The sequence below is a fragment of the Solanum verrucosum genome, unplaced genomic scaffold, assembly GCF_900185275.1.
Source record: "Solanum verrucosum unplaced genomic scaffold, falcon-dt-bn FXZP01000276.1, whole genome shotgun sequence".
In the NCBI taxonomy this organism is placed as follows: Eukaryota; Viridiplantae; Streptophyta; class Magnoliopsida; order Solanales; family Solanaceae; genus Solanum; species Solanum verrucosum.
The window spans coordinates 345,865-373,769 of NW_026019946.1; the positions used below are offsets into that span (position 1 = coordinate 345,865).

At 29.6% G+C, this 27,905-nt stretch overlaps 2 protein-coding genes and 1 pseudogene across 2 annotated transcripts; 2 read left to right on the forward strand and 1 right to left on the reverse strand.

The window, feature by feature from the left end:
• The first annotated feature begins 979 nt into the window (after window positions 1-979).
• LOC125809860 (acylsugar acyltransferase 3-like) lies at window positions 980-1,717 on the forward strand (annotated as a pseudogene).
• Window positions 1,718-4,504: 2,787 nt separating this feature from the next.
• LOC125810084 (nucleotide-sugar uncharacterized transporter 2) lies at window positions 4,505-7,241 on the forward strand. Its single transcript, XM_049489605.1, has 7 exons — window positions 4,505-4,583; window positions 5,502-5,653; window positions 5,800-6,008; window positions 6,088-6,181; window positions 6,282-6,448; window positions 6,537-6,707; window positions 6,795-7,241. The coding sequence occupies exons 1-7, from the start codon at window positions 4,505-4,507 to the stop codon at window positions 7,081-7,083; spliced, it is 1,161 nt and encodes a 386-aa protein (XP_049345562.1). The 3' UTR covers window positions 7,084-7,241.
• A 601-nt stretch (window positions 7,242-7,842) lies between these two features.
• Window positions 7,843-12,632, reverse strand: LOC125810093 (farnesyl pyrophosphate synthase-like). The gene is made up of 12 exons (XM_049489616.1): window positions 12,419-12,632; window positions 10,791-10,815; window positions 10,562-10,677; window positions 10,349-10,435; window positions 10,122-10,238; window positions 9,926-10,014; window positions 9,781-9,832; window positions 9,267-9,362; window positions 8,690-8,734; window positions 8,494-8,583; window positions 8,334-8,405; window positions 7,843-8,181 (listed from the first exon to the last, which is right to left on the reverse strand). The coding sequence occupies exons 1-12, from the start codon at window positions 12,533-12,535 to the stop codon at window positions 8,053-8,055; spliced, it is 1,035 nt and encodes a 344-aa protein (XP_049345573.1). The 5' UTR covers window positions 12,536-12,632; the 3' UTR covers window positions 7,843-8,052.
• Between the last annotated feature and the right edge of the window lie 15,273 nt (window positions 12,633-27,905).

Consider the following 27,905-nt stretch of genomic DNA (forward strand, 5'->3'; position numbering starts at 1 on the left):
AGTAAATTATTATATTTATATGAAAAAAATGCCTAAAAAATGAGAAAAAAAATATGGGTAAAGGATCAAATATGCCCCTAAACTATTTGAAAAGGTCTAGATATACCCTCCGTTTAAAGTTTGGCTCACTCATGCCCTCGCCGTCCAACTTTTGATCTAAATATGCCATTATGGACGTTAGTTGGTCTGCTGGACATATCCAGCTCATTTTTCATTTCTTTAAATGCCACATGGAATTGTCATGTCATTTTGACTTTACCACATGGAATTTATATGAAAATGGAAAGGGATCAATTATACCCCTAAAAAATTCGAACCCATAAACACCTAATCCGACCCATAAATCAACCCCCCCCTTTTAAATAAACTACCCGACCCGTTTTCAACAATTTTTTAAATTTTTTTATTTTTTTGGGTAAATCCCAAAAATTAGTAATTGATTAATAAAAAATAGGAAAAATATGAAAAAAAATATAAAATTAATGCCAAATATTCACAAATAAATATTTTAACCTTAAAATTCAACAATTTCAACAATTTTTTTAAATTTTTATTTTTTTCGGTAAATCCCAAAAATTAGTAATTGATTAATAAAAAATAGGAAAAATATGAAAAAAATAAATATAAAATTAATGCCAAATATTCACAAATAAATATTTTAACCTTAAAATTCAACAATTTCAACAATTTTTTTAAATTTTTATTTTTTTCGGTAAATCCCAAAAATGAGTAATTGATTAATAAAAAATATGAAAAAAATATAAAATTAACACCAAAAAATCACAAATAAATATAGTAACCTTAAATTCAAAATTTCAACAATTTTTTTAATTTTTATTCTTTTAAATAAATTACTCATTTTCGAAATTTGCTGAAAAAAATAAAAATTAAAAAAAAATGTTAGAAATTTTTTAATTTAAGGTTACTATATTAGTTTGTGATTTTTTGGCGTTAATTTTATTTTTTTTTCATATTTTTTATTGATTGTCCAATGTCTAGTCTCTTTGATCATCCTCGTACTTATATCGATAAAATTTAGTACTTCCTATAGATCCTTGGTTCCCATCTACAAACAGTTTAGTTGCAGCTAAGCTTTACCATTTTGAATGTGGTGGCGTAGCGCTTGGTGTATGCCTGATGGGTGCAGTTTGGGTAATTTCTTAAGGGACTGGTCCATGGTAGCGCGCGATTCAGAAGCAAAACTATCTCCCCTGTTTAATGGAGCATCAATATTTAATCAAGTGGTTGTTGATTTTGATTAATTCAGCTGAATCAGAAACTCAAACCAGTCCTACGACAGTAGAAGCAATCACTACATTCCTATACAAATGCGTCAATAATACATCAAATTTTATGCCATCCTTATTGATACAAGCAGTAGTCCTACGACAGTAGAAGTAATATTGCATTAGTTCCAGCAGACTTTACCGGGAATGCTATTCTTCCTTTTGTTGTATCAGCAACGAATAAGGAAGAAATGAATTTGCAAAGACTAGTTAGTGAGCTTAGAAAAAGTAAAGAGAAGATTCAAGATATGCTCAAATACATTGAATCAGAAGAGTTTCTATGTTCAAAGGTATCTGATATAGCTAGAGATCAACTAAACGAACGGACATCAAACAACGATATTCCTATGTATAGATTTGGGATAAGACACAAGTACCTCCCCTACACGAAGGAGGCAAACGTTTCACCTTTAACCCTCCTACGATATTAAAATTTAAAATTGAACGACGTAACACTACAATAAAAACAACTTTTAGCACCAATAAATAGACACATTAATAAAGAGTGCTAAAGTCTTTACCGGTATTAGTTAAGTGCCATTAGATCCAATGTCGCTAAAACCTTTAGGACATATACAAAGAGTGCTAATTAATTGCCAATAAAAATACATATTTAACGATAATTGCTAATTAATTGCCTCTAAAGATCATTTTTGATGTAGCGTAAGTTTCTTTATTGTCATGGAACAGCACCAGTGATTTGTGATCCTGAAATAAATAGAACAAAAGGAGTTCTTGTATGTCTTTTTAATTGATTTCTATTGAAGTATTGCCAGAAATTTTGTGCTTCTTATTCTGTGATCTTTCTTCTGTTATGTTTATGTTTCTTGATTTAAGTTAGCTTCATTCGTGTCATAACTATATTTGTTAGAAATCTTACGGAAAGTACATGATCACGAACACCCGTAGAGAATTCTTGAAAGCTTAAGGCATGTCAAGTAAGTTCTTCCTGATATTTTTCAATATGAAATAAGATCTCACTTCCTTTGTGTGCTTCATGATATATATAATAAATTTTCTATTAAATACTATTAATTTCATCCAAAAAGAAAGAAATATTGATTGAGTATATAGTTTAATGTTGCTCTAAAATGAAACAAATGAACATAATAACAAAATGCTATTACTTTTAAGTTTTAACGGAATTTATAGTGTGATAGTCTTATAATGATATGATACAACTAAAAAAATAATTAATAAAAATAAAGATATATTTCATAACAATTTCTTAAAAGATCATCTATTTATATTATAAATAAATTTAAATTATAATTATTAAAAAATTTCATTAATGACAATGAAAATTCATTTATCAACATAGACAATAAAGAATAAGAGATGAGCATAATTACATAAATATGTCATATCATCTACACTCTCCAACTTTGGGTGTACACAAGTAAACACTTAAATTTATATAAAGTTAAACAAGCGGACACATGCGTTCTACATGACAGTTCGCGTGATACACTCAAATTGATTTATATTATGCCATGTAAGACACATATTATATTATGTGTAGAAAGACGTATGTCTCTACTTGTTTAACTTTATACAAATTTAAATACATACTTATGCACATTCATAAGTTAGAGAGCATAAATGTCATTATATTGTTTAACTTTATACAAAGTAAACACTCCTATCAAGAATAGAACACAAAACCTCATACAAGTTTTGCAACCCCTTAACAACTACACTAAACCTTTAACTAACTTGTATCAAGATGTGTCAACACTTGTATATATATTCATTAAACTAAATTTTGATCTATATATATAATGTAATTTTTCGATATAGGGGTGTTGCTCGACACCCCTTGCTCTAGGGTAGACCCGCCTCTGATTGTGGTCAAGTTAAAAAACACGAAATAAGTGAAACTTAAATACGTATGATCTTAAGACATTCATACATATGTAATATTAAAATAACAATCATAAAAAATATATATTAAAATTTGCAATAAACTTATAAAAGAATTATTCCATATATAATGTTAATAAACTTAATTTAAAAAAATCTATAAATACTGGTTCAATAATAAAAAATTAAGCATATAAAAATTAAAAACAAATGTTACATAGATGAAGTATTAAAAATGACAGGAGTAATATAAATTTTGCATAAGATAAGAAGGGAAAATGAATATTTCTCAAAGTTGAGGAGAGAGTTTGATTTTTAAATCAAAGTTTGGGGTATAAATTTCACCCTTTACAAAATGGATAAAAGAATAGCCTTTTAGTTTTATCATGCGTAAAAATGAAGATCACTAGTAAAAATATCACAAAACAACTTATTTATTTTTTTGTAAGTTTTCCAAAATGAATAGATAGTGCAAAGTGGTAATATGTGTATTAGTTATGCATGCATTAATAATGTGGATGTTAGTTATACAAGTATTAGCTATGCAGTATAAGTTATGTGGGTATTGATTATACAAATATTAGCTATACAAATAAAAAAATTTATCCACCCATCAAATATCGTATTAATTATATATATGAATAACTTTTTTCCTATCCACCTACCAAACGTCGTATAAACTATATGGAGTCTAATATATGAATAAGACTTGTTTTAAACGACTATCATACGACTCCTTAAATGAATAGAAGAAAATAACTTTTTCAATAGGTAAAAATAAATATTTCTTGGGGTAAAAACTAAACAAAGATTTATGCTAAAAGTTAATTACAAAAACAAATTATCCCTAATTTTGAGGAAGACAATAAAAAAAGCCAAATAAAAAGAAACTTTCTGAATATGAAAAATGTTACCTCATTTGGAGAATTTTTTTTTAGATCCGTGATTCTGGCTTGGTTTACGCATTAGTTTGTTCAAATTTTTGATGCATCTCTCTTCTTCTTCCTTCCTATTCTCAAACATTCATTTCTCCATTTCTTCATTATTCAAATTAATATTTTTGTGACATTTGTGACATTTATAGTAGATTGAGTAGGCTATGGCTTTAATTTTACTCAAAATAATGATACCTTAAAAACATGTCAATACATGTTTGTTAAAGAGAGTCCTGCTTTTTCTACACTCTTTTACATTCCTTTTGCAACTATAATACTCCTTTCTTTCGTAAGATCTCTCACATTTTGCCTTTCACATTCATTATATTTTAAAAGTTTTTCATTCTAACTAACCATCAATTTATGGGCATTTTGTAAGAATTTGCTCACCTCTTCATATACGAAAATTGTGGGGAGGTTATGGGCCTTCTGGATTATTTGTTTGGAAATGGAGGTAGAAGGTTTATCAAGAGAAAAGATAGCGATGCTGGTGAAACAGGTGAAGCACTCTTCATCCCTTTTTTTTCTATTATTGATTTTCAGACTATTATTTTTCTGTTTGCTTTGCTATCCTTTTATTTTTAATTTTCAGGAGTTTTAGGTTTTCAAAATTTTGATTATTCTGCACACATTCTCTTGTGGGTTAATAACTGGAAACTGGGATTTGACAATCTGTTTGTTCTAGAAAATTAGAGTGTGAGTTCATTAATGCAATCTGATTCTTTGCTGCAAAATTTGTTGTATATTATTGTCTTAATCAGAAGTTTATAAATTATCCAGCATTTAGTTAAGAATCCTTGTATATGCCTCTTCTTTTACCGAGGCGGGTCCAGGATTTAAACTTGTTATTAGGTCTGTTATAAAGTTTGGATAATTTATCACTGATTAATTTATCCTTACCTCTAGTTAGAATAATTTAAAATGACAAAAATACCCCTCAAATCCTTTTTATATAATTTTCACATCTTTTACACGTCGAGGATATTTTTGTGAACATGCATATTATTTTTAATATAACAAACCAAACATTCACTGAAAAATAATACTCTACTAGGATAACTAATCGTAGCATAGCTAAGAATATCATAAGTTGTCTTCAAACCAAACGACCCATTAACACTTAAGTTGTTGTACTCTCTTTTTCCATTCTCAATGAAAAAGATGTACACATATGTATGTATATGTCCTATGTCTAAAATAGTGAGTTCAGTTGAACCCGGAGTGTATAATATAAGCTGCATCTTCAGACACCTTGTAGGATTTCTGCTTTTCATCATGTATGGAAATAGGTATTACCTAGAACAATAATATCTCTCCATTTAGAAGTACTTACTATACATAATTTAGCTGTTATTTAGAACAACTTGTACTTTTGCCTCGATTCAAAACTAAATACTTATGCCCTATTATAAACCAGGTCGGGCACTGGAAGAGCTCAGAGGTTCTTTCTACAATGAGCTTCGAACATCAGAAGGAGCCAAGCGTCAACAACAGCGATTCTGTGGTCCAGTTATGGCAATGACCTTCAATTTCATGGTTGCTGTTGGAATAATATTAGGAAACAAACTTGTATGGCTTTCGTTCCTACATTTTCCAACTCTTGATGGTTGCAATATATATAACACCAAAAAAATAGAGTCTATAACTGTTTTGACATGACCTGGTGAATGGTGAAATATTTTATTGGCTTCTAAAGTTGCAAATGTGGTTTGCAGATTATGGGAAGAGTTGGATTTAAATTTCCCATTTTCCTAACGCTCATCCATTACTGCTGTTCTTGGATATTACTCGCCATCTTCAAGGCTTTGTCATTGCTTCCAGCTGCTCCTCCTGCTAGAACAACACCATTTTCTTCACTCTTTTCGTTGGGCGTTGTGATGGCTTTTGCCTCTGGCCTTGCCAATGCTAGTCTGAATCATAACAGGTTACCGTATTTGTAAACCTTTTCTCCAAGTCCAAACCTTGTGGCAACTTCTCTTTTCCTAACTAGCTGACTCGTGCAGTGTGGGTTTCTATCAGATGGCTAAAATTGCGGTTACTCCAACCATTGTCATTGCAGAGTTCTTTCTTTTCAAGAAAACAGTATCCTTTCACAAAGTTAGTTACATGAAGCATTACCAAATTATATGTTTAAATAATATAGACCTTTATGGATTACATCATTCTTGAATTTGCTCAAGTTCAAATAATGATGCAGGTTCTGGCTTTGGCTGTTGTGTCAGTAGGCGTTGCAGTTGCAACTGTCACAGACTTGGAATTTAATTTCTTTGGGGCTTGTATTGCACTAGCATGGATAGTTCCAAGCGGTGTAAACAAAATTCTTTGGTCAAATCTCCAACAACAAACCAATTGGACTGCTCTTGCGTAAGAAATGCTTCCTTTTTCGTTTACTTTTCATATGATAACAAGTGACTCTGAGCTTGAATATGCTGACGACCAAAGTTTTATGCAGGTTGATGTGGAGGACAACCCCAGTGACAATTTTCTTCTTGGTACCACTGTCGCCTTTGCTAGACCCTCCAGGAGTGCTATCTTTCAAGTGGGACATCCACAATACGAGTGCTATTCTCATCTCAGCCTTACTTGGTTTCCTCTTGCAATGGTCTGGAGCTTTAGCACTTGGGTAAGAGTCTTCTAATATGAGCTCCGGACTTATCTGTTGCACGGTTTTTTGAAAATTCATTAAGAGGAACTGTAATTGTTGATGCAGAGCTACATCAGCAACGTCACACGTTGTTTTAGGACAATTCAAGACTTGTGTGATCCTACTAGGAGGATATTTCCTGTTTAGTTCAGATCCAGGGTGGACGAGTATATGTGGTGCCGTTACAGCTCTAGGTGGAATGACAGTATACACATCCCTCAGCTTAAAGGAATCAAGAGAAAAGGCGAGTGACCAACTCCCAAAGCATAGTTTACCTCCTCAAAAACTCAAGAGTACTGAAGATGATGACAACTCCAGATACACACCTCCGGACCAAACTCATGCTGTCGTCTAAGTAGCATTTCTTACTTTTTTTTTTGTTGGTACATAAGTTAGATCTAATTTTTTACCGTGAAAACGGGGTTGTGGGAGAGCAATACAAGTGTCGTGCTGCTAAGCAAAGCAGCCTGTTGATCCACTTTAATTGATTATTATAACGTGTAAATTTCTGCATGGCAAACACACCAGCATTATGTCTATTGTAAAAGATACTTAAGGATTAGAAAATTTTGGAAGTTTGGTTGTTTAGCATAATGAGAATTGCAAAAGTTATCCAACTTAAACTAAAATATTCAACTGGAAAAGAAAATGATACATGATTGAGAAGCTGTTTCTGAAAGACTCTCGCCATAAGTAGTGAACATCAGAAGTATTGAAGTAAAGAGGATAGAGAAAATAATAGGAAAAACATAACATAGCAGTCAAAAGAATAGCAATAACCATAACCAACCAATGCGATAACTGAAGCACAGTAAATAACGAGTAACAAAAGTCGTAAGACTGGCAACTGCAAGCCAAATGCTACTGCTACTGGTATAAATAGGGAAACATCTACAATGCATCAACCAATTCCGCTACGAAACAAGACAATGCTCAAGTTTTTATCATGAACTCAAGTTTAATATGTTAAATAAGCATTGTTTAACACACAAATGTTGCAAAATCTTAGATTTCATCAAGGATTCAAATTCCAACTCAAAACCTAGGGATTTTTTGAGTAACACCCCTAGTTCCCAGCACTTGAAGCGATGAGTTGAAGGCAATGAAACAACAATGACAAAGCAGAATACTGAAAGATTTCATTGGACTTTTCTACTGTTTATTAAAGGTGAAAAAGGATAAGAGTTTCCATTTCTTGAAAATAATAACAATCCATCATCAGTACTTCAAGCTAAAGTAGAAGGGGGAAAAAAGCAGAAAAATGCATGAAATACAGACATCTCACTCCCAATGAGAGAATGAAGTTCATTAATTATTTTATTTCCTACTTCTGTCTCTTATAAATCTTTCCCAAGAATGATAATAGCACTGCCTGCACTGCTTTGCTTGGATGAGCTGCAATAGAGCTGGTCAGCTTTTCATAGGACGTCTTCTCGTATTCCAGAAATACTTCCTACAAAATTCAGAAGAAAATAAATTAAAAGCTGAAGAACTATGTTTCGACTACTGAACATCAAATGAGATCGACCACTTGTAAAGAGAAGAGTGCAATGATTACACAGAACTTTCGATTTATCTCAGGAGGGGGGAGGTAAAGTGGACTACCTCAAGTTTGAGATCATTATAGAGTGCCTTTATTTTAGCAATACAAGCAGCGTCATCTTTTCCATAGTTCTCCTGCAAAACAAGCTCTTCTAATTAGCATCTTCAAATAGAACAAAATCTTTATAGAAATTAACCGAGGGATAACAAGTTTCGAGCTTACAGATAATATCTTCTTTTGCTCCTCGTTGCAGAGTTCTAGAGCTTTAACTACCAACCAAGAACACTTGAAGTCTTGAATATCAGTGCCAATCTGATAGCAAAAGAGGTCACCATAAGATTTCTACTTTTTCAAGTTAAAATAGCTCTCTGATTAATATTAAAGGAGCTTTGTACTATGAGCTTCCTTTACAACATACCTTGCCCAGCACCTCTGGGTCAGCAAAACAGTCCAGATAATCATCCTACAAAGTCAAGAGAGCTACTAGTCAGAATCTGTTGCATGAAAGCACAAACGTTGTGAAACTAAGTTTTGTCGATGGTTCTTGGGTATATTGGAAACCAAACTAGATGGAGATGTCCAAAGGACACAGTGTCCAAGACTACATTCATCACACTGTTCGCCATGTACAAATTTCTTTTCACAGTTTGACCACATGAAACGCGTTGACTTTTATCTCTACAATGCTTCTCATACTTCTTAAAAAAAGACCACATTCTTTTACGATTTGAAAGTAGGCTAATTTAAGGAATTATCTTCTTTGCTTTTGATTTGCTCTTTTCCATTTCCCAACGAGATGCAAGGTCAGACTACAGCTATCAAACTTCAAAAGCATAATTTTGGTTGAGAAAAAGAAGATAGTTTTCGTATTGTTCCATGGTGAATGTCCATTTTTTCCTCATTAAAGGTCAATTTTAAATTGAAACGATTCTTCGAATATAAATGTGGAACTATATACACAATGGAAGCTATTAAGGAGTGGTTGTAATTCTCACCTGAACTTGAAAGTAGATTCCCATGTCAATAAGAATTTTCTTGACATCAACATGGTTGTCAAGATTCTCTCCTGCCATAAGAAGTGCACATGCCACCTGGAGATCTTAACCGTGAGTACTCAGGATGTAGCTTATATACAAATTAAACTTTGAGGCACATACTATGATTCTGAAGAGACAACTTTGCTAAAGGGACCAGAATAGTTAAATACAAAACAAGCAGCATATGATTTGCAACAATGGAAAGGTATTGCTTATGGACACAAAATAAGAGGCTCCTCTATGCCTTTCCAGCAGTTGCATATAGTTAATATAATTCGAAGAAGATTCTGAACTTTGAAATGTTTTTAAGAGAAAATCAACCTCAGATCAACAAGGATAATGGTTTCCCATTTTTTTTTTTTAAAAAAAAAAAAAACAGGAAGCAAGTGTTAAGAAACATAATAGACATGCAATCATTCTCAAAATAGTACAATAAGCTCTGAACTCAATTGAAAGGAAGATTTATACTCACTGGGAGGTAAAATGAATAATAGGCAGTTTTATACTGGACAATCCGGCGATGACTGCATGCAATCACATCATTATAAAGTTAAATAATGCAAGAAATATTGTGCAAGCAGAAAAATTGCACACAAGTCTTGAGAAAGTCCCCTTACATAGACAATGAGTACTTTGATAAATCTTTCTCTCCTGCAAGTGTTGTGATCAAATCTATCATTTGTCCAGAGGCAGTCTGGAACTCTACCTGTCAGATTATGTCCACAAAGCAAAAGAGAAAACAAAACGTTCAGCATTATATATATATAAGGTTTAATTCAAAGGCCTATTCTTTTTCTTTGAAAAAAATCCTACCTCATTAAACAAATCTAGAAGATCAACATAATAAGGCTCTGGCCTGAAGTACTTCTTCAGAATTCTCGTGATGTGGTTGCGAAGAAGTATGCCATCATTAATAGCAATCATCCCAACCTATAAGAAGTATTGAAATAAAAATGACTGAGTGAAAAGAGAATGACCAGTAGGTATTGCACATGAAAGCACAAAGAGGAACAAACAGTAACCCCTGTGTAGGCCCACACCTTATCTAATTTGTACCAGCATGGTTGACCTCGACGTGTATGAGAGCCATCCATTATATCATCAAGAACAAGGAAGTATGCTTGAAGCTGCAACATACATTTGCTCTAGTTACACATTGAAAAGAAGAAAAGCGGAACTAAAGCTGAATTTATTGGGGTCACCAAGGAATTCAGCTTGAACCACAGATTGAAAAAAGTGATTGTTTTGCATACCCATTCAATGCACCAGCCAAGAGCAGATGCTTTAAAGATTTGATCAGGGGATAGTTCTTTTCCATCATTCAACAAACTAAGGCTGTCAATAACAGATAGTCCTCGATTCAGCTTCCCTGTACAGAGAATACATCATTATAAAGCTGCTAGAAGATATTCTCGAGTTATCGAAGATTGTACAAGTAGTACAAAATTTTAGAATAGTTAATAAGTAGAAATTATTTCCTACCTCCAGGTACATTGTAGTCCAGCATCTGAAGCAAATCATAAAAAATATCAGTTACATATAGACTGTTTGAAAATTTGAAAAAACTCCGAAAGATTAAAAGCGAAAAGAAGCTGAGAGTCGAGGGTATCCACAAATTGAAGAACTATAAGGATGACACAAATTACCACATCAACAGTACTGAACTAACAAGAAGTTATATACACCAACTAGTTTACATCATAAGGTACAGCAGAAGACAATCCATGTTGAACTCACACAAAGGTTGTTATAGAGATTCACCTTTCTCAAATCACACAGGTAAACCTCTCTCCCCCACCCTTCCTCCCCCTCTTTATTTCATGTACACACAGATAAAGACAAGAGAAACCACTCCCACAGACAACCATAAACGACAAGCAAGAGCGCATAGATTCTAGAGTAAAGATATGTTGGATTCATATGTTCAAGAACATTATAATTTCTGTTTTCAAGCAAGTTTCTTAGTGGATGTTTGGACTAACTTCAAGCTTGAGGAACATCAGAACAAGCTCCACTTTAATATACATTCTAATGTTGAGCTATGTTAATTGCCTTGTCATTTTCAACTGTGAGCGAATTTCTTTCTGAATCATAGACATGTCTTTATGTATTCATTCTCTGTTCATTATTATATCATACAAAAGAGAGTTTCTTTTTCACCCAAATTCCATTTAATGGAAGATATGAAGGAAAACAGATCTAAACTTTCAACAATTATTTTGACTCATGTCAATCAACTCCACCACAATTATTTTTTTTATTCCTCCTAATAAGTATGACTAGCAGATCACTAGTAAGGTCTAACTTTTTAAGTATCAAAGACAATAATGAATATTAAGCAATCAACAACATACAAAAAATCACTTGGATGGATAAACCAATACTCAAACTACTACTTCTTCATTCCAATTCATTTAATTACTTTCCTTTTTTAGTTGTTTCCAAAAGAATACATCTTCCCTTCATTTCAACTCTTTAACTTCAACTTCAACTTCACATATAACATAACATGTTTAAGACCATAACATTAACAAAAAATTCAAAGTATCTTTAATTTGAGACCACATGATTTTAAAAACCTTTTTTACTTTTTTTTATGGCCACGGTATCTAGGTCAGCTTTCACGCACCTCGACTAATTCCACGGATACTTGTCGGAACAGGTAACACATAACTCTATCCATCAAGGCTAGAACACAAAGAATCACTTATCTTCAATGAGTTTTGAACCTAAGACCTCATGGAAAATGGGGCCAGGGAAACTAGATTGTACACAGACCTTAGCACAATCACTAGGCCACACCGTTGGATGCAAATCTTTTTTACTTTTTTAAACTCTGTGCAAGTGGAAATGATATCTACAACAACAAACTCATTGAAACTAGACTATACGGAGACCTTACCTCATTTTGAAATGAGAAGATAGCAAAAGATAAGAACGATACAAACAAGAATAGAAAGTAAGAATATCAAAAAGGCAAGAAACTTAGTAAAATGCTTAAATTAAAACAAGATTCATCAATAGAAACTTAACACATGTAATGCAACAAGTGGATCTACACATTCACATATACTATAGACAAAAAAAAACAAAAACAAGAAGCAAAAAACCTTCTCGACCCATTGACGAGAATCATCTGTAAATTCAAAAGCTGGGTCTTCTAGCAGATCAGATTTAAGAACAGAGTACACCTCCAAAAATTTGGCCTTCAGGTCAGTCATTTTCATACACAGAGAAAAAAAAAAGTATGTGTAAGCAGAGAAGGAGGAGATCTGAGGGTCGTTGAGCACTAAGGAAGTTGTTATTTATATATAGGAAAAACAAGCGCAGTATTTTTCTGAATTATTATTAAGTAATACAACAACAGCAGGCGCCAGCCACCACTCACTCTCACTCACAGTGTCTTTTTTTTTAAAGATTATTTATTTATTAAAAAATAATTATTTTTTATTCCTCTTTTATTATTATAGATTTAAATAAACTTCGTTGTTAAGCTAGCGTTTTGACATAGATGTTGGAAAGTAGATTTTGGAGAGTATTTTTGGAAATTTGCTTAATGGTGAAATTTGACAAGATTTTAAAAAAAAATAGACTTAAAGACTGGTTTTGAGACTTATATTCACAAAATGACAAATTTGAATTTAGGAAAGTAGTTTTTAGAAAATTGTTTTTAAATATTTATTTTGATTATAAAATTTAATCATACTTTTGAAAATAGTAAATTTTTGGAATTTGTTCAATTATGAAATGTGATCAGATTTTGAAAAGTTGAATATTTTCTGACTTTTCAGAATTAGACTGACTAGTTTTGAGACTTACATTCACAAAATATTAAATTTTAGAAAGTAATTTTTATTAAAAATTAATTATTCTTTCCTCATTCTGTTATTATAGGTAAAAATTTCACTATTAAACTAGCGTTTTGTCATAAATTTTGGAGAGTAGTTTTGAAAATTTATTTTGAATATGTGTTTAATAGTGAAAATTGACCAGATTTCAAAAATGGACTTGTATTGAGACTTACATTCACAAAATTTTAAATTTTGGGAAGTACAAAATATTATTTTTAAATATTTGTTTTGATTATAAAATTTAATCATTCGTTAAAAATCTAAATATTTTCAAGTTTTTAAAAATGGATTCAGATTAATTGTTGAGACTTTCACTTATAAAATTTTAATTCTTTTTCAAGTAAAAAATATATATGTCTAATTTAAATTGTAAAAATCACAATTTTAAAAACTAAAATTTCAACTTCAAAATCTATGATCAATCTATGATCAAATAGGAGGTTAATTAACATTCAATTATGCTTTTTGACAAACAAGAGCTCTTGTTTTCATTTTACATATCACTATTATAATTTAAGATATCAAGCAATTTTTTTAAAACAAATAATTTTTCGAAACAACTTATTAATATCATTAATTATTACAAAATTTGTGATTTATAAAATAGTTCTTATGAAATTTTGATAAAGTAAAATTTATTTAGATTTACGTATAGAATACGAATGCATTTCCTCTAATTTGGAGACTTAGAAAAAAGGAAATAATAATTAATAAAGAAGCCAACTTATTGTATTTGGCAATTGGAGAGCTAATAATATAAAGCACCGCCGGCTTTCCTATTAGTTTATTTCGAATTCGATGAATATTATGGGAAATATTTTAAAGTATGTATAGTTATATATTAAATTCATATACTACAAATTACTTTCTTCATTTCATTTTGGCATAAATACATAAATATGTCATTTAATTTGGTCTCATTTCATATTTATATCCTCTAATTTGGATGTGCACAAAAAGATTTAAACTTGTATAAAGTTGAATAAATAGACGCATACGGAATATTTGACATCCAACATGATAATTTGTGTCATATGTGGTGTCTTATGTGTATTATGCCACATAGGACTCATGTATCTACTTCTTCAACTTTATACAAGTTTAAGTGCATACATGTGCACATCCAAAATTGAAAGATGTATATATAAAACGATGTCAAGCTAAATGGTACATTTATGTATTATGTCTTTTCATTTTTTGCTGCAAGGTCATAGTCCGAGGATTAGATTATTTAATTTTGATATAAATTTAAAAATAAATCCATTATATTTTTTAAATATAAAATTTATATATTTAGAAGTTATATAAATAATGATGTAATTTATGGTTTAATATATTTTACCTTCAATTGATTAAGTGTATATCTTTTAGTTTCTTTATATAAAAAAAATATCTTATACGTCAATTGTTATTAGAATCATATTATTATCGAATATAAAGTAACAATATAAGTTAAATATGATACACAATAATTATGTAATAAATAACTATTTTCTTTGTTTACTTTTACTTGTTACATTTAAATTTGACACACTTATTAAGAAATAATAATTGACATGACTAATTTATCACACTGTCCTTATTAATAGACATTTAGTATTAATATTAAAAATAATCTACAAAATAAATAATCAATATTAAAATAAAAATAAAGAAAAAAATATTTTAATTTATTAAAAATTACAAGTTAAAATTAACCAAGTAACTAATAACTATAGGTCGCCGGTTCGAGCCCCAGCAGGGCCACTGGAGGCATTACAAACCGGCCGCGTCTCCAGGGCCCCGTGGAACTAACCGTGGTGGACCCGCCTTGAAACAGCGGGACCCGGTGGGTACAGCTAGTCGGGTTCGCAAAGCGACGCCCGGAAACCACGGTAAAAAAAAAAAAAAAAAGTAACTAATAACTATCATAAATTTAGAAATGTTTATAAGTAAAAGAATTGAATCTATACATATTTAAGAAAATGGTGTCAAAAGAGAAGAACTTATTAAATAGTGACAATAATATGTTACATAAATTGAATTAAAATAATGAATGTATCTACAAGGTGCCAAGAATATAGGGGGTTGAACAATGTACCATAAAAATATTAATTATTTAATATACAATCAAAGTTGAAGCCATCAATATCGACCTGATTTTCTTATTTAATATATAGATGGGGGGCCAATATTAATTACATTGGTGTCACGAGTTTGGCAAGCACAATTATCCACCACCTACTCTTATTTGGACTGCCACATGACAAATAAGCATGTGACCTTTTTGGAGTCGTTCGGTTTAGTGTATTAATAAAAATAATATTTGTGTTAATTATATATTTTATTGCATATTAAGGTGTGCATTATTGATATCATGAATTTTTAGATATTAATAATGCGATTTTTAGTAATGCCTGATGCATGCATTAACATGGTTAAAGATCATATTACCCCTCAAACAAATTACATCTTTTTCACCATACTTGAGAAGAGAATTTTGTATATAAATTTTTTTATGCAACGCATGCTAATTTTAATACAGTAAACCAAACAATTCATAAGAAATAATCTATATTTGATTATAAATTTTTAAAAAATTATCTTCAAAATTCTCTTTGGTTATAGATTTTTGATTAAAATTTAAAATTTTGTCTTTAAAAATAAATTTCAAGTTCATGTTTTTGAAATTTCCTTCCACAAATTTTTAATTTTTTTCAAGTTAAATACATGTTTAAATATAATTTTAAAAAATTTAAACTTTTAAAATGGGAGCTGAACTAACTAATTAAGTAGTGTAAGTGGTAGTGCAGCTGACCTTGTTTGACCTTGTGGAGGTTGGCCAAAGCCTTGTTTAGAAATTGATCATTTTTTTCTAAATTAAATTATTATTCTATCGTTTTCAAAATATTCTAAGTGGTAGTACATATTATATCGTTTTTGACGTTATAAGCTTTGACTTCATTTTGTGAGAAATAACAACAATTTGAATAGCTTTTAATTGTAATATATTGCTTTTCTCTGTTTATTTTTATTTGTTTACATTATTTTTTAAAAATATATTTTTATTTCTTATTTTTAATATATTAAGAAAAGATAAATATTTTTTCATATTTCATTCTTAGCATTAGTTATTTATTGCCTAAATTATTTTTTAAAATTAAATATTAAACATCAATTAATAAAAATAGTGTGATAAAATAATTAAATCGACTAGTATTATTTTTTAATGGGCATAATCAAATCGAAATGTGAAATGTTATAATTGTGATCGTTAATCTTTCAGAAATCATAGAGACTTTGTCAACATTCTAACCAATATATTTCAACGGCGGAATCAGAAATTTTATCAAGAGTGTTCAAGAATAATAGTGTGTGGTTGTCAAAATAAAACAAAAAAATATTGTGTTATTACCACTGCACAAAAGACACAACTTTTTTTTCTAAGGTGTCCAACTTCAAATATATATCCTTTAAATGTAGAATTTGACATATATATACAACGTAATTTTCTGACGAAGGGTGTCCAGGATTGTTGTAGCTATGCCACTGATATTCGTATGTCACGTTGATACTGAGAAAAAATTAAGACACAATTCTTCTTCTCTTTTCATTTTTTTTTTATTTTTTTTTTGGTTTCTGCTCCAACGTTGGTCTAGAAATGCCTCTATTGTTACTAAATAGGTTAAAAATGCCCTTTAAAAATTAATATATATTTCTTTTCTTTTTAACACATCTTGTTCCTAATAAAATTTAAATATTACTTCTAAAGAACTTTATTCTTGTTTGTTTAAAAAGAAAATCACTTTAACTTGTAAAAATGTAGGCACCAATTTTTTCTTCTTTTTAATCTCATTTTATCAATTTTCATGTACTCTTTTAATGAACAAGATATGTCATATATATAAGATCATAGTAAATCGATCTTTAATTTTTATTTAGATAACGATAAAAAATAATGTGAAAATTTCATATATGACATATATTAGACTAATATTTTCAAGTTATAGCAGTAAAATCAAACTTTCAAGTTGTAAGATTAAAAATTTCAGATTCTAACAGATTATTAAAAAAAAGTTATTTTTAATAATTAAAAACATTTGATTTGAAAAGAATAAAAAGATAAAAAAAAATTAAAATAAAACGTTTATGAAGGAACAAAATGAAAAAAAAAAGAAGGAAATAGGGGTGTCAATTAAATTTGAATTAATTTAAGATAATTATTAATTAGCATGAATTAAGGAATTTCAAACTAATTAAGAATATTCAGTTTCCTTAATTCACTCTAATTTGTTAAAATTAATTCAAAAATCTGATTTTATCCATTTTTCTTTCATGTTTCTCTCTCTTCGATTTTCTTCCAAAAATTTTGTCACTAGCGACTAATTGAAGTTTTTTTTTGTTTGAAAAATTCTGATTTTTTTTGTGATGGACAACTACGTATCAATATTAATTAAACATGGCGGAAGATGAAATCCTTCAGGTTAGTATTTTTAATTGTTTACTATTTGTATTTGGATTTCAGTGAAATGAAAAGAAAAAAAAAACTGTAAATCACATTTTGTGATTTTGTTTTTGTAAATTGTCACTATATTGAATGTGATATGTTTTTTTGTATAAACAATATGTTTTGTTCATAATACGTATTAGTTGTTGTGAAACTGTAATATCAGTGATTTTTTTTGGTAAGTTACTGTTTTTTGGTAGGGGTTTAATGTCACCATATTTTTTTGTTTTTTGGTTATTTTTTTATACTGGCAAAACAATGATTTCGTGAGAAGTTGCCGCAATATATGAAAGATTTGAGTATAAATGTATAACATATAAATATTTTTATCGTTGTAGATTGGGTACGTAGATTAAAATTATAATATCGATTACTGTTTTTTTCCTGAAAAAATAAATTAAAATGTATAGTTTTGAATGAATTTGTTAGTATAAGTGTAATGAATTTGGTATGAAAGTGTATTCACTAATGTGAAAAAAGGTTATTTAGAATTTTGAAGAATTGTATGACAGTTGTTTTAAGTTGGTATGAAAGTGTGTTAACTAGTTAGTAAAAAAAGTTATTTAGATTTTTGAATAATTGTATGAAAAGTGTTTTAAGTTGGTATGAACTTTGAAATGTTATTGTTTATATAAGTTTTGTCAATTATGTATAAATTTGTGTGAAAGGAATGAACTATTTGGTATGAGAAATGTATAAATTTGGTATAAATGATGATTGTATGTATGAAATTTGTATTAAGTGGGTATGAAATCTGAAATTTTATTTTTTAATGAAATCTATTTGTAGTTTACTGTCTGAATGATTTTTGTATGAAAAAATAATGACAAGTGTGTATAATTTTTAATTTTTTTTGTATTATGTAAGACTAATTGTTATTTTTTTTAATGAAACAAGAAAATATGTTGATTTTCAGATGGAGGGGATTATATATGAGTATTCTAGTCTTTATAGTGGTCTAGTAAGTGTGATAACATCGCAACTAATGATAGATGTTAATATTCGCAATATAGAGATAAAATATATAGTTAGTGATACATGTCCCCCTGTTAGTATCCACAATGATGTTGGTGTGCGAATTTTTTTAGATCAAAAGAAAGCTAATGTAGATTTCTTTATGATTTCATATACTTGGAAATAAAATTTATTCCAAATTAATATATAAGATAGTGTAAATATTTGTACAGGTTTTCGATTTCAGATTTCAGATTTCATATACGTGATTCATTAATTATTCATACAGATTTCATATACTTGGAAATAAAATTTATTCCAGATTAATATATAAGATAGTGTAAATATTTGTACAAATTTCATATTTTAGATTCCAGATTTCATATACGCGATTCATTAATTATTCATACAGATTTAATATACTTGGAAATAAAATTTATTCAAGATTAATATATAAGATAGTGTAATATATAACAAACTTTATATCAATCTTATTCAAGTTTCATTCCAACACAAACTTCAGTTTATCTCACACATATTATACCAACAATAAATCAATTTCATATAATCACACAAATCATATCATTTGTATACCAATATTATATCACAATTAATATAATATTCAACCATCAAACATTAAATTCAGTGTCATACACATATTAATCAAATTTCACACACGTTTTATCAATTAATTGTACAATTTGAATACACACTGATATTTTAAAATAGTGAATCCAAATGGTATGAAGTCTGTATATTACTAGTATCCTGAAATTATAATAGCCAAACAATAATTCATATGTAGATGGTATCTGATTGGAAGAAAACATATGATATTATATATCATCAAATACTTAAACACAAAAAAGTTGTCCAAAAGTAAAAAAAAACATGTAATTCTAAAAAAGTAGAAGGTGCAATCAACTATTTCAAATTTCTTGTACGTGGTCTTGGTGTAGGATAATTAGTGGTATCTGGACCATGTTCTTTTGCTATGCGAGGTCCACTAAATTTGCTAGCAACCGTACCAGTAACTTCACTCTCACTGATCGCGCCATCCTCACTCTTTGTATATACAATTAATAGACAATCACACTACTGTTAAAACACAATTCATATCATTTGTATACATACAATATCCAACAATCAATTGTTTAATCAGAATCATACACATATTAATCAGATTTCATACACGTTTCATCCAAACAACTATTTCGAAAATAATATAAGAATAATATGATATTTTTAGAGAAAAAAACAATAGTTTTAATAATGTGAAAATAAATTGAATATAATATTTACCCTAACAATTTTTTTGTCTTTTTTATGTGTTGGAACTTCTGATTCCTTCTTTTTTTTTGGATCTTCTTGTAGATGGTTTTGACGACTGAGCAACTTCAACATTCATTGTTTTTTTTTTCTTTTTTTCTTTTTTGATTCAGTAACAAAATCAGAATCATAATCATAATCATAATCAAAAGGGTTTCAACATTTTTCCCCTTCCTCTTCTTTCCCTTTCGATTTATCGGACTCACCCTTTTATTTGAGTCTTTTTTTTTTTTTTTCTGTTTTTGATCTTTCAATAGAGATGAACCACCCCTATCCGGAGTTTCAACAATATTTGGCGGTTGAGTCAAAATGTTGAAAGATAGAGCATGAACTTCATCCGTAGAAGTTCCTTCGACTAATCGAGGGATCTTTCGAGGAGTTACAATTGTTTTCTTCGACATGATTTTGTTGAAAAAACTAAATTGAATGGAGGATTGTGAAGTTGGTGTAGTTTGGTGTGAGAAAGATGTGATAGATGAATGTAAAAGTGGGCTAGTATGTTAATGGCGTGTAGAATTGGATGAGCGTGGGGGGAGGGGGGAGGGATTGACGTATGGGCGGTTTGGAGGGGGGGTGGGATTGATGTATGGAAGGTGGTAACGGTAAAGAAGGAAACGTGTTGTAGGTGAATCCCTATATCTATGTAACTGATAATTTCAGATTTAAAAAAGGAACAGAAATCAATTTAATTACATATTATTAATTAATAATAAAAAATCACAAATAGATTAATCATTTATTAAATAAATGGAAATTGATTTTTAAATAAAATTAACTTTAAATGATATGTCATTTCGTAAATAAACTGTTATAAGTAAGAATTTTTTAAAAGTATGTTTAAAACCCATAAAATTAACTCTTAAATGTGTACAGGGCGTGATTTTTCCAAAAATAATTATAATTAAATAAGAAATTTTATTTTTTTTATTTTTTTCTATATTAAAGTAGAATAAACATTTACTAATAAAAAATATTATTAGAAAAATATTGAGTTCAAAAAGAAAATCAATAATTTATTTATTTGAAAATGAGATATTTTTTATTCATTAAATACTAATAAGGACATTTTTGAACGAAAGGTATTAAGAAACTAAAGTATTTTTAACCAAATTATAAATAAAAGATATTTTTGTTCATTTTACATAGTTTTAAGGCATTTTCATCTTTTTGAATTTTGGAATGAAATTTGTTTTAAAGATTAATCCCTTTGTGTTTCAGATGGTGGGTGAAAGAAAAGACAAATCAAATAATTAAAGTGGACCAATAAAATATTGCACAACTGAAAAAAAAAAAAAGGGTTAAGGTTATACACCACTGCTTTAATATGCGAGTAAATAAATGAGAAAATGGTCAAAAATATCCTTAAACTATAAAAATGCCCTCTGTTTATAGTTTGGCTCAAAAATGTTCTTACCATCAATATTTTGGTTCAAAAATGCCCTTAAACTATATGAAAGAAACAAAAATGTCATATGTTTGTAGTTTGGTCCAAAAATACCCTTGTTATTCATATTTTGGTCTAAAAATGTCCTTATTGTTATTTATTGGGTCAAAAATGCACATTTTCCAAATAAATATTTTTTTTAACACATTCTTTTTCTAATAATGTTTTTTTAAAAAAAAATAGCAAATGTTTATCCTACTTCAATTTAGAAAAAAAATAAAAAATGAAAATATTTCTTATTTTATTATCATAATTTTTTATCGTTCATATAAATATAAATTAATGATGGATATACTATAATCTTATATATGACATATATTATATGTCGAAAGAGTACATGAAGTTATTCTATTTTAATTGATAAAATGAGATTAAGAAGAAAAAAAATTATTTCATACGTTTCTATTTGTTAAAGTGATTTTAGAAGAAAGAAAACAAGAATAGTGTTATTTAATAATATTTTAATTAGGAAAAAGATGTGTTTAAAAAGAAAAAATATATATTTATTCACAAAAAGGGCATTTTTTATCCATTTTGTAACTGTAGGGATATTTCTGAACCAAAATATTGACGATAAGGACATTTTTTACCCTTTTCCCGTAAATAAATATCTCCACTAGGTACAATTCATTAAACTTTTTCTTTAAAAGATTGTATAGAGGTACTCTTTCTTTTGCTGATTTGAACGCTATTTCGTATCATGATTTGAAATCATATTGATTTAAAATTAAAATTATATTTAAAAATATAATTAAAAAAAGGAAAAAATGTCTGAAATATATTCGAACTTTGACCAAAATTGTTGTAACAATACCAAATTTTGGAAAAGACCTTTTACCCCCCTGCACTATTTAATAGTGTATTTTAAAGGTATATATGTGCCCACATAGACACCATAAATATTGCATCATTATAAACAGTAATGTGTCCACGTGGGCACATATATACCTTTAAAATACACTATTAAATAGGGCAGGGGGTAAAAGGCCCTCCATAAAGTTTGGTATCATAATAGCAATTTCGGCCAAAGTTGAAGTATTTTTCAGACCCTTTTCCCTTTAAAAAAACTAAGTTGTATATTTTTATAAATATAAAGATTTTAAAATTTGTGAAAACTATCAAAACTCTCTCAACTCTAGAGGTGTTGATGGATTTTAAAAAATCGACATAATCGATTAAACTACATTGTACTGAACCTAATATTCGAATTCTTTTAATAAAATTATAGACTTTTATATGAATTTATAACTGTATCGAACAAGTAGATAGATTTTGATTTGGAAAAACTACTTGAATGGGTATCTTTTAATAAATAATTACTGATTTTAGCGATTCTTTTTATTTATTACCATTTATAGCAACATATAGCAATACTATGATAAATCTGAAATATGTATTAAAAGTGAATTATGTATGTAATATATATGTATTATAAATGTTTTAAAATATATTATGCTTGTTTGGTAAGAAATTGACATATTGTATTATAGTGTATTAAAATGTGTGATAAATGTATTATCTATCAATAAAACTTGTATTATATGTGTTTTGTAAATTATTCTCTGTAATATGAATTAAAATTGTATTATAAATGTATTAAAAGTGATCAAATGAAAAAATAAAATGTTATTGCTACAAATGATAATATTTTCTTAATACAGTATATTTATGTAAGTTTCCCTTTTGATTTTCTAAAAATACATCGAACCGTACCGAATAACTTATGTGTAATATATATTTTATATATTATGTTTTAAATTAATGGTTTTTTTGGGCTTAGGGAGATGAAAATGACTACAAGCCAATAGGTGCATCTTGAGTAGTAAATCGTAAGGTATTCTAACGATCTTGAGTAGCAAGATATTAGGTATATTTCCTTTTGTATGACTTAAAATTTTCTTATTGGATATCTAATTTTAATAGTTTTTGAATCACGTCTTTCTACTCGTTCGATTTAGACTTTTTATCTTTGTTTTACATTATTATAAAATATGATATAATATCTTAAATGGTCACTCAATTATATAGTATTTTCTCAAAAAGCCACTCAACTTGAGATTTCAACTCAAAAGTCACTCAATTATTGACTCTTTTCTCGGAAAATCACTCAACTTTAATTTTTAACTCAAAAGTCACTCAACCTATTTAATTGATTTTCTTATCAAAATTTGACGACATGAAATTTTTGCTTAAAACCAAAATATTAAGAACTAAATAAATATCCATTTAATAACTCATTCGCTTGACCCGACCCACTAAAAATATCCATTGACTTGGTAGTCTTGTTAATGCGAGATACTTAGTTAATCCTAAGGAATGTGCCTCCTTGGTGTAGTGATATATGTGCTAACCATTGTACTAACCCTCATACAATGAAAAAGGAGAGAATGATACAACCACAATCGTCTCAATTCATGCCAAACCTATACTTCAAATAGTTGTTTTTAGTCTATTTGTCTAATAGGCAGAATTATAAATAGATGTCTTGAGTTATTTTCTTCCTTAGATAATTGAAATGAAGAATTGAGATATTAATTGGTATCTTGTAGATAGTGGAATCTCTATTATAGAGTAGCTTGGTGTAGCTGTTAGGTGAATTTCCATTGCTGAAATTCTTGTTCTTGATTTCAAATTGAATCACTCATTTGTAGATTTCAATTGAGTTCTCTTTTCTATTGAATTCAAGTCTCTTCTTGTTTGGTTAATTGTGGATTCAATTAATCATTCTTTATTCTCTTCTCATCTCCTTATTTCTCCCTATATTTTATTTCTTCTCGAAGTTGATTTCTATTAGATTTGCTTGATTAAAATCATATTTATTTATTTATTTATTTATTTTTACGTTGATTTGATTCTAGCCGTCTAACTAGGATCGTATCACAAATAAGAGTTCAACCAACCTATTCATAACTATTTAGAAAAATATACAAAATATTTGGTAGAATCTTAATGTTCTTATTTAGGGGGTTGCAAAGGAGATGAAGTTATTGTGGGGTTTCAAGAGTTAATTATTGTAAAAAAAAAAAAGTAATAAAAAGAAAGAAAAAAATAGTGAAACATTATATTTTTAATGAATTGGTAACATGAAATTAATTGTCACACCTCGAGCTTACACCCTGGGCGGGACTGACACTCGAAGACCATTGCTGGCCCCAAGCGAAGCCTTTACCTAGCTTACTTAACTTAGCGGAAGACAATATTTGTACTGATAATGATCAATAACATTTAACTGAACTGAATAATAAAATAACTGAGAATGTTTAAAGGTTAAACATTCAACTTGGCCAAAAGTGGCAATCCAAGTCTTAACAATAAGAAATGATAATGAAAAGACTCAAAGGACTAACATCTGACTGTCTATGAAGCCTCTAAAACAACTGAGATGAATGTTGGGACAACCCCACAACATCCTAATGAACTAACTAGAAAGCAATGAAAATAGATCCTCCGGAATGCAAGGAGGCTCACCGACTGACTCTGAAATGCTCATCGGATCAACGGTGCGCTGGAATGCCGATCCTATTTACCTGTGTCTGCATCATAAGACGATGTAGGCCAACTGACATCAGTACATTGAATATACGAGTATGCGAGTTGGAATGCTAAAACAACATAGGCTTGAAAGGGAATTTGAAAGAAACACTTACCTTGGCTCTTCTAAACTTATGAATACTTAACTGAACTCGTTTCAATATAAAACAATTTAAAACAAGTGCAATATAAAGAAAATTTGTCTAAAAATATGATGTCAACTCTGTGTATATACAAGGATACAACATAACTCTGAAATGTATGTAAAAATACAATAACTTCTGTAGGAGTTTCTCTAACCGACAATCATCACATAAGAGCTATAGTGATGATACAACAATCTACCTCACACTGCCAGCTCATCATATACCCGGCCAGAAGTATAGGACCTGAACTATTAAGTGGATCCACTAATCTATGCGAAAATGATTCATCTAAAAAGTATGACATTTTTCTACCCATGATGGCTACATGATTTATGAGGGCTGTGAGTTGTCTGAACTCTCCCCATATCGGTGCTCAATATTACTCTCAAAATATACTAGCTTTTTATGTTTTAAAAACATACTTCTTTCTGTGATTTGAGATTAGTGCTCAAAAACTTAGCTCAAAGGCTATCTTGAAAATCAAAGTTTCCCCTCTTGCTTTATTTAGAAAGCGATTACTGTTTTCTGAACTCAAAACTTAAGTCTTAAAACAAAGTTAAAACATTTGCAAAAGACTTTTGGAAAACTTTATGAACTTCTTTTAACTTGACTCTTGACTTCTCATGACTTTGATCTTATTTGCTCTTGACTTGACTCCTAACTGGTCCTTGAATTGAATTATGGATTCAAGGATTTGATTTGTGATTGGAAAGATCTCATGATGTTTAAGAATGATTTTTAAATAGCTAACCATGAGAAAAGTCACGAAATCACCGTCTTGGAACAAGTCCGCGACGCGAAAGTGTTTCTAAATAAATGGTCGCGAAATTAATTTTGAGAAAGAGGAGTCCGCGTCTTAACCGCGACGCGGAGAAACCTTTTATTCACTGAGGGAACAGGTCCACGACGCGGACCTGGAACCTGTTCCTTGTCCGACTTTTTCCTTCTTCGTTTTCCAGTCCTAATTCGCCTAAACTCGACTATTGTTCTCAAATTCATTTTAGGTTCAGATACCCAGTATATGTACTCAAGAACCTAACTCAAAACAACTCTAAAACTCAATGTAACGATCTCTGAAACTCGTTAATTCAACCCTATTCAAGAACAACATTCAAATTCAAGAATTCATGTCAAGAACATCAACTTTCAAACTCTTTAATGACAAATTCTGCTGAACGAAACATGTTTGGCGCGTGGGTGAATGAACCCAATGTTATGAAAGACTCACATACCTTGTAGGGTCAATTCCTTGGTGAATCCACAACCAAAATCGATCGTTCTTGGTGAATCTTGCTTTTACTCTTCTCTTTTCTCTTGCGTTCTTTCTCCAATAACCCTAACTTTATTTCTCAAAAGTGTAAACTGAACTAACTCAGTTTTGACCCCAACTATTTTATTAAAAATGGATTTAATTAATATGGGTAAGGAAAAGACCAAACTACCATTCAAAAATCCGGATTGGGCATTTCCTTATTCGAACAGCCTAACTTCCAAATGGCATAACTTACTCATACGAACTCGGAATCGCGCAAACTTAGAGGCGTTGGAAAGACCATTCCAAGTAATTTCCAACCATATCTGGAACTACACCTAACTCATCCTGAGCTAGGAGCTATGGTCGTTTGAAGTTGACCAAAAACTCACTTTAACTTGCTTAAAATTTTCCAGATTTCCTTATACATTCCAAAAATAACTATTTTCAGATTTTAAACTTCCTTCTAGTTCTTTCTAGTTGTGAGATGTTACATTAATGTAACGTGCGCCTAATTCTGGTATTTTGCTCTTAGGCTAACATTAATTTCACTAAAAATAAGAAAAATATCACACAAACCCCGTAAAGTTATAATGCTAATAATGTTAAGTGGACAAGTTTGAAGGAATTTTAGGCTTTTTTCCTTTGGAATGAACAACACAAGAAAAAAATATGAGAAGGATTCGCTTAGGAAGGTGCTTTCTAAATTCAGTGGCGGACCTATGTTGCACATGATGGGTGCTTAAGCACCCATTGCCTTTTGTGACAATGTTATTATTTATATACAACGTATTAGTTGAGCACCCATTCAATGTAGCAATTTTCGAGCTAAAAATAGTTGAGCACCTACGATATAAATTTTTTGGATTCGCCACTGTTCCTAATTGATGTTCATACATCATACCTGGTTGAATTAGCTTATTTTAGACATTTTAAAACACTTTTATAATGTTTGAATAAATAAAATATTTCAAAGCTTAAATAACAAAAATAAAAAAATAAAGTTATAATGCCTACTACTAGAGTCTAGAGGTATCAAATATGCGGGTTGGGTTGAAATTGAAAATATTAAAATGGGTTGAAATAAAAGTTGGGTTGATTTCTGACCCGCCCAAGTTTACTTTGGGCTCAGATGGGCTTAAAAGCGGATTGAGTCTTGACCCACCCAATTTGACATGTTTAATCTCAATAATTTTAATATATTGTTATTTAAGTCTTATAATCACAATTTGAATTTCAACTCAAGAATTTTTTTAAAATTTTTTTTACAAATGGATAGATAAATCTTAAAAGATATAAAATAGATAGTAATTCATATCTTCAATATAGTAACATAAAGAGTCTTAAAATAGATTGAAATTGAAGATTAAATTAGACTCAATTGAGAATTCTTTTAAAATGGGTTAAGACTTGATTAGTTGAGATTGAACCCAATTCTTCAAATTTCTTAAGCTCAACCATTAAAATTATAGATGGATTACCTATAGTTGGATTATTTTTGACAACCCTACCTACTAGTCTACTACCCATATGTTTTTTTTAACCTACTATCCATATATATATTTTTTAATTACGTATGCATAAACAAATACAAATGTGGCAGA

Coding starts and splice junctions, on each gene's coding strand:
- LOC125810084 (XM_049489605.1), top strand. CDS start 4,505: ATGGGCCTTCTGGATTATTTGTTTGGAAATGGAGGTAGAAGGTTTATC. Junction 6,449..6,536: donor ACCAATTGGACTGCTCTTGC/GTAAGAAATGCT, acceptor AGTTTTATGCAG/GTTGATGTGGAGGACAACCC. Junction 6,708..6,794: donor TCTGGAGCTTTAGCACTTGG/GTAAGAGTCTTC, acceptor TTGTTGATGCAG/AGCTACATCAGCAACGTCAC.
- LOC125810093 (XM_049489616.1), bottom strand. CDS start 12,535: ATGAAAATGACTGACCTGAAGGCCAAATTTTTGGAGGTGTACTCTGTT. Junction 10,816..12,418: donor CTCGTCAATGGGTCGAGAAG/GTTTTTTGCTTC, acceptor GATTTGCTTCAG/ATGCTGGACTACAATGTACC. Junction 9,833..9,925: donor TCAAAGTACTCATTGTCTAT/GTAAGGGGACTT, acceptor GATTGCATGCAG/TCATCGCCGGATTGTCCAGT.